The sequence below is a fragment of the Fukomys damarensis genome, unplaced genomic scaffold (assembly GCF_012274545.1).
Source record: "Fukomys damarensis isolate Sample0158 unplaced genomic scaffold, DMR_v1.0_HiC HiC_scaffold_17, whole genome shotgun sequence".
Classification (NCBI taxonomy): Eukaryota; Metazoa; Chordata; class Mammalia; order Rodentia; family Bathyergidae; genus Fukomys; species Fukomys damarensis.
The window spans coordinates 28685875-28697938 of NW_022900929.1; the positions used below are offsets into that span (position 1 = coordinate 28685875).

At 53.5% G+C, this 12064-nt stretch overlaps 1 protein-coding gene across 1 annotated transcript in view; it reads right to left on the minus strand.

Moving 5' to 3' along the window:
* Positions 1-2299: 2299 nt before the first annotated feature.
* Cobl (cordon-bleu WH2 repeat protein) overlaps positions 2300-12064 on the minus strand; it is a 144622-nt gene continuing 134857 nt past the window's right edge. Inside the window, exon 20 of the mRNA XM_033765283.1 lies at positions 2300-5036. Within this exon, the coding sequence (XP_033621174.1) occupies positions 5019-5036 (18 nt within the window). The 3' untranslated portion in view covers positions 2300-5018. The remainder of the gene's footprint in view (positions 5037-12064) is intronic.

Here is a 12064-nt window from a genome sequence, read left to right on the forward strand (position 1 = left end):
CAGGGTTTAATTGGGACCAAGTCCTGTATAGAAAGGGAGCAGGCTGCAAGAACGCTGAACACCTTCTCCAACCACCTTCTTAGGGAAAACCCCAAGTCACCAAACACCAGAAAATTGCAGTGCTGCCTAAAACATTCCAGGGTTTTCCAAAAGGAAGGCAATGAAGGGTCATATTATGCAGACAGAATATGAAAAAGGAAGGATGGACTCTCACTTCTTTCTTCTTTAATACCGGGGATTGAACTCGCATCCTTGCTCTTCTGAGGCAGGTGGCAGAACCTCTGAGCTACATCCCCAGACCCCCTCACTTCTTGATACCCATCTAACTATACCAAATAAAATAATGCTAAATGGAACCCAGCATCTCATTTACTGTGAGCCTGAAGGTGCTTATTCCAGGAATGAAGAGGTGATTCAGGTCTAGGTAATCTATGAATGGAATTCAATATATTAAGATACTAAGAAGAAAATTGCTGTTATCAATTTGATAGATACCAAGAAAGCCTTTAACAAAATTCTACACTCGTTCATGGTTTACAAAAAGAATTAATGAAAGAGAATGGATAGATTCTTTTTTTAAGTATATAGCTCATATCAAAAGGCACTACTTTCTCATAATGGAGAAAATTTAGAGGTTTCACCATAACTAAAAAATAAAGGAGGAGGAGGAGGAGTAAGAATTGTGAGTGGGAGGAGCTGAGGGAACAAAGATGACCAATTCTGCACTTCTGGTTTTTTGAGGGGGGCATTAAACCAATGCAATTAGAAGCATAAGAGTTGGAAAGGAAGAGAAAAAATTATCTCTATTTACAATCATCTCTAGTTGTACCTCTGCAAAACCAAAAACCTCGCTAAGGAATGCTGCAGCACCAGCACCATAATCAAGGTGACACCAATAACCCTCTCAGATCACAGCACTTCTAGGAGACACAATGGAATAGCAAATATGAGTATAACAGCAAACTTTTCATAAAGTAATAAGCCTAATTAAAAAAAAAACATGCAGACATCTATACAACAAAGGTAAACGGGCAAATGAATATCTCTATCTACTTATATGTACACTGTAATGGTTTTGCCATATTTTCTCCGTAATTTGTCACTATCTCAATAAAAATACCACTTCTCTTCTGAAGTGAAGCCAGTTGATTTAGAGTAAGTGAAGCAGCTTCAGCCAGGACGTGGTGAACGCGAGGGGTGGTGCTGTGGGCTGGGGTCTCACACACGGAGAGAGGATGGCAACTGGCATCCAGCTCTGCACACAGAGCAGCGCCCTGAGAGGAGACTCTCAAGCCACCTCGAAGTCATGGACTTGCTTCTCAGACTTCTGACTGAAGACTCAGGACTCATCTGAAGATGCTTTTGTCTAAAGACTTGTGGCTGGCAAGTGAGCACTTGGAAAAAAGTTGCAGTTTCATTAGTCACTGTGGCAATGAGAATTAAAAAGCAACATGAGCCATGGTCCCCAGCTGTTATGGCCACAAATGCAGAAGTCGAACTGTGAGAGTTAATAACATGGGTCAACTTGGCCAGGCCTCGAGCAGGCAGGGTAGCCAGGCAGTGTTCCAGATGTTTCTGGGTGAGATGAACTTATTTATTTATTTGTTTGTTTATTTATCTTGGTTTGGAGACAAGGTCTTACTATGTAGCTCAGGCTGGCCTTGAACTCACTGTGAAGCCCAGACTGACCTCAAACTTGTGATCCTCCTGCCTCAGCCTCCCAAGTGCTGGGATTAAAGGTGTGTGCTACTACTCCCAGCTGGATGAGATTAACATTTAAATTGGTGACTCTGAGTAGAGCAGAAGGTCTCCAGGTTGTGAGTAGGTTGTGTGTAATCATGAGGAGACCTGAGCAGGAGAAAATAGGAGCCCTCTGCCCAGGAAACTGGGAAATGCTGACCGCTGTGGACAGATGGGCAGAGTTGGCTGTGGACTGGAAATGTGAACAGAATCAAGTCATTTTTGGGTATTGTAAAGCAAAGGGCCATGAGGTTGAGGGAGGGAAGGCGCGAGGGCGGCATCCCCAGTGCTCCTGGTTCCCGCCTGGCAGAGGGGATGACGGTACAACTCAGTGACCACTGGAACTAGGGAAAGCGTGCGCTCTCTTCCTCTCTCCTCCCTCCCTTTTCTTCTTCCTCCTTTTTTCTTCTCGCGCCCTCCCCTTTCTCTCTCACCAGCACTGAAGTCTTAACCCAGGATCTTTGCACTGAGCTACATTCCCACCCCTTTGTATTTTCATTTTGAAACCAGGTCTTGCTAAGTTGCCCAGGCTGGGATCAAACTTGTCATTGTCCTGCCTCAGCCTCTCCGAGTGTCGGGATCACTGGTGTGTGCCACCAGGCTGGGTGGAAAAGCTCTTATCAGCGTTACAACGCTGTAATGAGTGATGAAAGCATGGTGTATTACACGATTGTGTCACTGTTGCGGGCACTGTGGGGGCCTCGTGGCTCCTGAGTTACGGTTCTTGTTTGTCTTGCACAGCTCGGGCTGTTCTCAGCCTCGGAGCTAGGGACTTTGTGTGCTTTGCTTTTCCCACAGTGACCCCTGCTTGATGCTCCCTGGGCAGAGTCCTGCTCTGGGCTTCTTCCCTTGGCTCTGAGTCACTTTCCTGTGACTGGGTTAAAACACCCAGCTCCCACAGCAGGAGGAAGGGGCTGCTGCGACTTCCGGCTGTGATCTCTGGTCAGCAGGAAGGGCCTGGTGGAGGAGAGTTGCTCACCTCATGGCGGCTAGGAAGCAGTGAGAGGAGGGAGGGCCAGGGACAGGAGCGCATCTGCCGGGTCACCTGGGACCCCTCAGCCAGCACCGCCTCCTACAGCATGGTCAGCCCTGAATTCACCCACAGGAGATCCGTTCCCTCCACACAGGAGGCTGGAGCCTCCAATGAACTCCACACCCGCCAGGCTCCTTGCTTTGAGGACGTGACCACAGCCCAGGCCTAGGCAGCTGCTGTCCACCCCCAGCAATGTCCAGGCAGGGTACATGCTGGGCCGTAAGGAGGATGCCAGGTGGCACTGGCCGGGAGAAGCACCCAGCACAGTGTGGAGGCTGCTCGGCCAGGATGGGCCTCTTCAGACACGGGAGGTGGGCAGTACCTCCAGACTGGAACCCAGCCTGGCTCTGAGAACGTGAAGGGAGGGAGGTGGGAAGCGAGCCAGCTGGGGAGGCCGGGCCCCTTCAGTCCTGCAGCGTTTGGTGCCCAACTGCTGTCCCCTGGTGCCATCCACTGTGGCTGGGTCCACAGTCACCGCAGTGCAGGGGCAGCGGCTGAGGCCTCACTGACCACTGGCCCTGCCTGGCTTGGACCTGGAGACTGTGGTGCCCCTCTTCGCGCCTGGCCTCTGGGTCCCTGCTGCTTTGAGTCCTCTCCTGGGTGTGGAGAACCCTCAGCAAAATTCAGCTCCTTCCCACTTGCCTACCGGTGTCATTTGCCAGCGTCCTCAGGCCTGAAGCTCTCCCATGAATACCACATGGCCAGGGAGCTCCCTGTCACTAAGCTTAGTGGATTTCAATGTAAAGTGACCAAAGCAATAGGAGGTGTCCCTTTCCGCAGCACAGTGGGTGGGTATGGAGGCCACTGGGCTTTGCAGGATGAATAGGAGTTCTATGTAAGACATGGGAGGGTGAATTCACAGAGTGTGTTTGGAGAAATACAAGAAGTTCAGTACTTTTGGAAGTTGGGGAATGAGGGTTGTGAAGTTGAGCAGCAGCAGCACCTTTCCGAGGCAGAAGCTAAATGAAGGGAGAACCCACCAAGGCCACAGTCTCACACCCATTTACCATGTTTCCTTGGCAGGAATTCTTCACTCCTTGAGTGGGTCTTTCTGGAAGGATCAGCTCCTCTCCAGTCTGCCCTCACAGGTAGCCTGAAGTCACAGAAACAGTCCCAGGGAGGCGGGGCATGGTGTGCATGCCTATAATCCTAGCACTTAGGTGACTGAAGGAGGAGGGTCTCAAATTCAAGCCCAACCTGGGTTACTCAGCAAATTAGCAACACTTTATCTCAAAATTTTAATCCAGGGCTGGGGATGCAGCTCTGTGAGGGCCTGGGCTCAATCACATGAGTGAACGAATACAGAGAAATCCTGAGGAGGCGGGTTGGATGGTGGGGCTGGGACAGAGGCTGTGCCCAGGCCTGGGGACTGGGAGAGAGACCCGTGTGGCCCCCGAGAAACCTCACAGGCTTCTCAAACCCAAGTTCACAAAGCAGGTCTGGGGCCACGTGAGGACTGTGCTAAAAGATGTGGCTCTGTCAGGGCCGTGGGCCCCTTTCTCTCTCCCGGGGTCTGAACCTCTTAACCACGCCTTCGCACTGGGTGACAACCCCAGCCCTTTTAGTTTTTATTTTGAGAGGGGCTCTTACTGTCACCTAGGCTGGGCTGGAACTTGCAGTCATCCTACCTCAGCCTCCCAGGGTGCTGCTTGACTGAACAAGCGCTCCTCCTGTCCTGCAGGGGTGTACCCAGCTTCGCCGCATGGAACCCATACTCTAGCTGCAATTGGATCCTTGTTTATTTGTGGCACTGAATAGCAGATAGCTGTGACCAATGAGTGTGGCTGGTGGCCCTCCTCACCTGGCAGGTTCAGAGGTCGGAGACAGTGGTACACCTTTTCAGGAGTCACCATCCTCACCTTTTCACTGAGGCAGAGATTTTATTTTACTTTGGAAGGTCCTTTTGATTTCTGACCAGCTTGGTGTTGCTGCCCGGGGTGTTTTGGAGACATTCAGGGAAATCTGTGGCTCCAGTTTAGCCTCCTATCAAACCCCACGTGGATGCATGAGTGTGGGGCTTGCACACGGTGTCCCTGTCACTACCAACAGGGCTGTTTATTGGCAAATCTGTGTTTCAGAGGCAAAGCACGTTTATTTCCTTGGCACAGTTGCCGGGCAAGGCCACGTCTCCCCGCCTTGGGATCTGGACGCAGGAACTCCACGAATCTACGCACACGTGGCCCCATCTTGTTCCTCGCCATGTGGGAGTCCGTCTCAGTGTCCCTGGGTGAGTTTCTGCCACAGTTCACACAATCAAGGGCACCTGCAACCGAGACAGACAGTTACGCAGGCCCGGCGTGCCCAGGAGCTGTGCCGCCAGCCTGGTGTGGAAGATGCTGAGGTGGGCCAGCTTCCGAAGCCTGTTCCTGCAGTAAAGCAGGAAGTGTGGGGATGGCCAAGGTCCCTGCGACCTCCCAGTGCCGCTGCTGCCCCATCCAAATGGCCCCCCAAGCCTCCTGTGTGTGCTCTGGGTCCCGGGCTGTGCTCAGCAGTGGGTTCATCACAGGTGAGTTCAGGGCTGACTGTGCTGTAGGAGGAGGGGTGGGCTGGAGAGGTCCCTGGGGTGACCTGGGAGGGTGCGCTCCTGTTCCCAGCTTCTCTTCCTCTCCCCACTTCCTGGCTGCCATGCAGTGAGCACCTCTCCTCCGCCAGGCCCTTCCACCACGCCATTTCTTCCTTGGAATCAGCCAGCTATGAACCAAACTCTTCCAAACCGTGAACCCCAATACACCTCTTCTTTAAGGTGTGGGTCTTGGGTGTTTTGTCCTGGAGATGGGAAAGTAACTAATACCCTCCTGGCCTGTGGTGGGCCCCCAGCCTTCCTGTCCCTGTGGGAAGGGGCTCCAGGTGGCCCATGTGTGGTGGATGTGCTCCACCCCAGTACACACGATCCCAGTGTGGATGGGTGAAGAACCACAAGTCCTCCTGTGGGAAGGGAGGAAGAGGCCGGGGAGCTCAGGGGAAGCAGAGAAAGGAGGGGCGAGGAACCGAGTCCAGGGCCACATGGAAGAGGGCAGCAGGGACGGTACCTGGGAACACCGCCCAGAGAGAGGTCAGAGAAGGCAGGAAGCAGTGCACTGGCCGTGTGCACCCGAGAGGGAGGCCCTTTGAGGCACGGCCAGTGTCCCTCCCAGTGCCAGGCCCCTCAGCAGGAAGACTGCTGTCGCCTCCGTGACATGGTTTTCTCTCTTTCTGGAACCAGCTCAGAATTCACCACAGAGCACAGAGGCCAAGAAGCAGAGAATATGTCCAGACTCAGTTTACCACCTGACTGCAGGCTTCGGGAAGCCCACAAGGAGCAGTGTCAGCTACTGGCAGAGGGCTGGAGGGAGGGACTGGGACAGGGTGACCTACAGAGATTGCATCAGGCAGTGATGGTACAGCCTGTGACCCCAGCACTGAGGGAGGCTGAGGCAGGAGTGTCACAAATCCCAACTTGGCTTGAGCAACTCAGCCAGACCCCGTCTCAAACAATAAAAAGGGCTGAGATAGAGCTCGGTGGCAGAACACCCTTGGGTTGATCTCTAGTACCTCAGAAAGAAAACCCTCCATTTACTGTTTTTAACAGTCTAACTGATGTGAAAAACTACACAAAAGAGGAAATAAAATGCTATTGCAGGTGAATATAAGTCCAAGTCCTCCCTCCTCATAATGGTAATCAAATTTGAGAAAGTTCTTTTAAAATCAGATTTGGACATTGGAGAGTGCTGAATGCCTTTAATGTGGTTGTTGACATGATTGTGAGTTTTTATTCTTTAGTTTAATTGTGAGGAGTGAACTGTTTCAGTAAGCTCAGCCCTGCATTTTTAGGACAGCCCCTGTGGTCATCACGTTAGACATTTTAAATACTGTTTTCTTTTTTGCAATATCTTTGTCTGAGTTTGGAACCAGGGTTACTAGCCTCAAAGAATCACTGGAGAAGTCCTCCGTCCTCATCAATTTCTGGAATGAATGCTGGTTACAGGTTTGTGGAACTCACTGGGAAGCCACTTGGGCCTATTAGACAGAGGAGGGGAAGGGGTGGGAGGGGAGCAAGAGACTGGGGACTGAACTCCGGGCCTCGCAATGCGCTCCATTCCCAGCCCTTTGAGTTAGGGTTTTGCCAAGTTGCCTAGGCTGGACTTGAACTTGGGATCCTCTTGCCTCAGCCTCCCACAATGCTGGGGTCACAAGTGTGTGCTACGACACCCAGCCATGTATTGCTCTTGAGTGGGCTTTGCACTTCTGCAGCTTTCACAGTTTGCACTTGGTGGTTTAAGGTACCTTGTCGGTGTGATACACAGGTACGTTCATTTGCTTCTTTTGTATTCAACTCTTAAGTCTGCTTCTTCCACCATTCTATTTAATTTTTTAAAACACAGAAGTCATTTTTCAAGAGTCAAAAGTTAAATCTAGAAAATTACACTCATCCTGTACCTATTTCTTCTACCCCACAGGGACAGACTCTTTCCCCAGTTTCTGGTTCAGCCTTCTGGTTTGCTTTGTAAATATCGGCAGAGACATGCAGCCTGAAAGTGATCAGAAACACTGGGGCCTATGGCATTTCGTTCTGCCTCCCTAATAATTAAAATTGCTGCCAGAGTTCTATAGAATTAAATAAAAGTTTATGTTTTCCAGTGAAAAATTATACGAAATAACCCCAGTGCTGCTCCCTCTTAATGGGTGGGACCCCGGTGGACAGTCCGCTTGCTGCCTCCACAGGGCCAGGCTGGCCTCTCTTTTTCCCTGCTGTATTAGTCTGCAGGCTTACAGATTGTACTCGTTTTGTTAAAGAGCAGCTTGTTGGTTTAACTGCTTTTTCTATACCATTTTTCTTTTTTTTTCTTTCATTGCTTTCTGCAGTGACCTTTACTAGCTCTTCTTTGCTGCTTACTTTACGTTTTATTTTTACTCTTCTTTCTCTAGTCTCGCTAGGTGGAAGGGGGCGCCTGTCTCTCTCTGGAACAACACAGTATCACAAAATTCTCCTTGAGGGACAGCTTTTGAGGAGTGTGTCTTTTATCACAGCACGTTAATTTCCCTTCAATTCCATGGGTCCTCGTATTTGGGTTTTTCCTGAGGTCAGCTTGCTACTCATTTCTAGTTACAGCACACCTTTGTTCCTTGCAACTCTAAACCCAGTGACGGGAACCATTTTAAGCAGTTATGCCCACGACCTTCCAGAGCAGCTCTGATCCGTTCCACACTCTGCACCTCGTGGTGCCCTGCCCCTTCTTGCCTGGCAATTTCCAGCTGGATGTCAGGCATGGCCATTCGCACCTTGGGGTGGGTGCTTCTGTCTTCCCACAGACATTTTTATGCTCTTACAGGCTGGAAAGGGACTTTAATCAGTGTGGCCGTGGTGGGAAGCTCGGTCTCACAGCTGTCCTATCCTCTAGCTTTTGTGATAAGCCCCATTTTATTGCTATTGCATAAAAGATTGTTTCTATCATTCTGTTACGAAGCATTTCGTGGACCGTTGAAAGCTGGAAAAATGCACAGTGAACACCTGGTGCCTGCCCCGGGAGCTGTGACGGCTGCTCACCACCTTTGAGCTCCTGTGCCCTGCATCTCCCGCCCATGCGCGTGCATGGAATTTCATGCATTCTGAGGTGCGTGGCAGCCCCAGTTCGTGTCACTGAGGTTTTGTTTTCTTTCTTTTTTTTTGGTACTAGGGATCGAACTCAGGTCTTTGTGCTTGCGAGGCAGGTGCCGGAACCACTAAGCTAAATCTCTGGCCCAAGGTTTTGTTTTCTAGTTGCTTGTCTCAGGGAGATACACATACCCGGCGGTACTTCCTGAGCTCAGAACCTATTTTAACCAGTCCTCACCAGCACCGGGTGAATTTGGGTGGGTTAGGGCAGAGGAAGGGCAGCAGCAGTGGGGTGGCTGTGTGGACCCCAGCTGCAGAGCCCCTACATGTCTGTGTGAGGCCATGGTGGGCACTGAGTCCCCCATACAGTGGCTGCATCTCCCAGGTGCCTGCCCTGTGCCTGGGCCACTGGGGAGGTGTGGGAGCAAGCAGAGGGGCCTGGATCTCGCTGTCTCCTCTAAGGACCCCGCCAGGCTCAGCTTCCAGCCCCACTGAGAGGCACAAGCAGGCCTGGCCAGTGGGGCCCACAGGAGACACAGCAGGGGCGGCTGGCCCACTGTGCTGTGTGGCACCTGGGTCCCTCCCGCCTGCCCACCTTACCCCTGGTGTAGGCCTGGGAGGCCTGGGCAGCGCACACAGCGTAGGGAGGAGGAATGTACCATTGGCTCTTGCAGGTCTGGCCGCGTGGAGTGTTGGCCTCTCCCTACCCTGGGCTGGGGACAGCTGATCCCAGGGGAACCTGGACTAGAAAAGTTCTCAGTGAAGAAACGTAATTCTTAGAAAGGGGGAAGTGGGGTTCCTGAAACTTGGCATAAAAAAAGAAATTACAGAAGAGTGGGATGGAAAAGACCTGGCCCAGCAAGAACTGTGTTCCACCCAGCTGCTCCTCTTCCAGGCATCTCCCAGAAAGAGCTAAATCCATCACGTTTCAAGGACCTGTGCTCGCTCACGTTTATAGCAGCTCAATCTTGGGAGGGATGGGCAAAGAAAACGCAGCGTTTACCTGTCATGGAGCACTACTCTGCCATAAAGAAGGATAAACTTGAGTTGTGCAGGAAAACGGATGCACCCTGAGACCACTCTGTTCAGGGAAGTAATCTGACACATGAACTTGAATATCCCCGGCTTCTCTCACACAAGAAACCCCAACTATAAATAAATAAAGAGCGAAACAGAAGATAGATAATAGCAAGTCGGGAGACCTGCAAGCGGGAAGGGGATCAGAGGCAGTGCGGAGGGAGGAGAGTGGACGGGTGCTGTCTGTGACACCACACGGGGGAGCAGTCACTGCGCAGCAGGCGTGGGCTGATGAGAACGAAATGCTTTAAAAGGAGGGGACGGCGCCCCACGGGGATGGCCAGGGCAAAGGCCACACTGGAGCCCTCTCTCCATAACTGCTGTCCATGCGGAGAATGGGAACCTACCGGCCGGGCCGCACCTGTGCCCCATGGGTCTGTGCTAGCAGGGTGGGGTGGCACTGGGCATGCGGGGTCCCAGGAGGTGGTGGCAGGTGAAGTGCCCAGGCCACCATGGGCTCCGGTGACCTCTGGCTTGGACAAAGAGAAGGGTGAAAGGCTTTGCTATGGTCACCACAGAGGAAGCCAGGAAACCCTTCGAGTCCTACCTTGTTCCTGGCCTGCCCAGGAGAGGCGGGGGAAGCAGAAAATGAGTGAGGTGAGGGGGATGCAGGCGGGGAACAGGGGCAGCAGCCGGGCAGCGAGAGCCCAGTGGTTCCTCAGGACCTGGTGTGGGGACCTCACAGATACAGCCAAACAGTGTGCAGGGGCATCTCCGCCCTCCCCTCCCGTCATCCCACTGCCCTGCTGTGCCAGGAGCCTGGAGAGCTGCCCAGCGCCTGGGCAAGAAAGGAGAGGTGGACGCACAGGCAGCACCTGCCACACCTGCCGTCCTGAGAAGCCAAGCAGAAGGAAGAGCAGACACTGCACAGCACAAGGGGACAGGAGCACCTCGGGCCGGGAGGCTCCAGAGACCTTGGGGTCCCTGTGGCGAATGCACAGGGTGTCCCGGAGTGTGGGATGGTATCTGTGAGGCCCTGGGGTGGCTCCGTGGTTGTGCTTGTAGACAGGAAGGGTGGCTGGGGAGAGCTGCCATGGAACATGGTCCTGTGAAAAGTCAGCCACCTGCCGGTGGTGCCCGCCCTCATCACAGCATGCTGGGAGGCTGAGGCAGTAGGATCGCAAGGTTGAGCCCAGCTCGGGCAGCTCAGGAACTCAGCAAGCCCCTGTCTCAGAATAAAAAAGAGCCGGGGATGGAGCTCAGTGTGAAAACCCTGGGTTTGACCCCCAGGACTGCAGCCAAACAATGAATTTAAAATTGAGAAAAGTCAGCAAATCCCAGCCCAACCCCTGTGGCTGGAAGCTGCTGCAATCTGGGTGTCAGACAGCAGAGGCTTCAAGGGTGCGTCGCTCCTCTGGGATGAGGGCTCTGTTGTTCTGTCCGCGCTCTGCTCCCCATGGCCTCACAGCCGAGGTCAAGGTGGAGGGTGAATGCTGGCTCTGCCCTGTGGCACTGCGTGGGGACTCAGCAGCCGTGGGGCATGGACCAGGCGATAGGACACTGGGCACTGTGTGGCACCGCCCAAAGGTCCCATGGGCCATGTGGACATTGCCCTTGCCCAGGCAGTGGGCATACATAGGCCAGAGTGTCCACTCTGTTCCTCGCAGGATGTGACACAGCACGTGGGGAGGGTTCTTTCAGCACTGGGGACTGAACCCACGGCCTCTGCACTGATCTCCATCCCAGCCTTTTTTATTTTTATTTTGAAACAGGGTCTTGCTACATTGCTGAGTTGCTCAGCCTGGGCTGGAACTTGCAGTCCTCCTGCCTCAGCCTCCCAGCACATGGATGACACAGATGCCACCTGACCCAGCACACGGGCTGTTTATAAACCCGTCCTAGCCATTCCGCCCAAGTTCTCCACTTTCCCTCCTCCACATCTGTACAGGATTCCACAGAAACGGGATAGCAGGAAGCAGCCGGGCAGCCCACCGATGTAGGGGCTACTCTTCTGGAAGAGCCCAGGCTTGGCCACCCTGCCCAAGACCTTGTTTGGGGGCACTTCCTGCACCCTGGGACATCTCAGGCCATGCTCACAGCTGGGGAGCTCTGGGGGTGACCAATGCGCCCAGGTTGCTGCTGTCCCTGCTTCTGCACAGGCTCAGGGCCAGGACCATGAGCCCTGTGGGGAGGGTGCCCTGCCAGCCTGTGTGGGGTCCACCCGCCGCCGCGCCTGTGTCCTGCAAGTCCCCACCTCCTCCCCACAGAGCGCGGCTGGGTCCAGTGACCAGTGCCTTCTGTGCCGGGTCCTATCCGTAGTGACTGACGCCATGCAGCCTGGCCCCTGAACAAATGACGACGTGCTCTAGTGCTGATCATTCCTAGGACAGATGCTCAGGATGAGGCACAGCTTGGGGTGGGTGACGCTGGGCTCCCGAGAGAAAGCGGGGACCAGCGGGAGGCGCAGGCAGGGCAGAGGCCTCCGGGAATTGCTCATGGGCAGGCAGGGGCCATTGGCCACTAGTCCTCAAACCTGCAGTCTTGTTGTAGGGCCACCCGCTCCACTGGGCCAGGGAGAAGGGGACACGATGAGCACTGCATGGAGGGGATGGGGACAGGCGGACACGGCGCCCTGCCTGGAGACTGAGGATTGGAGAGCTGAGCACTGTGCTGCAGGAAGAGGAAGAGGAAGGAGGGGGGGG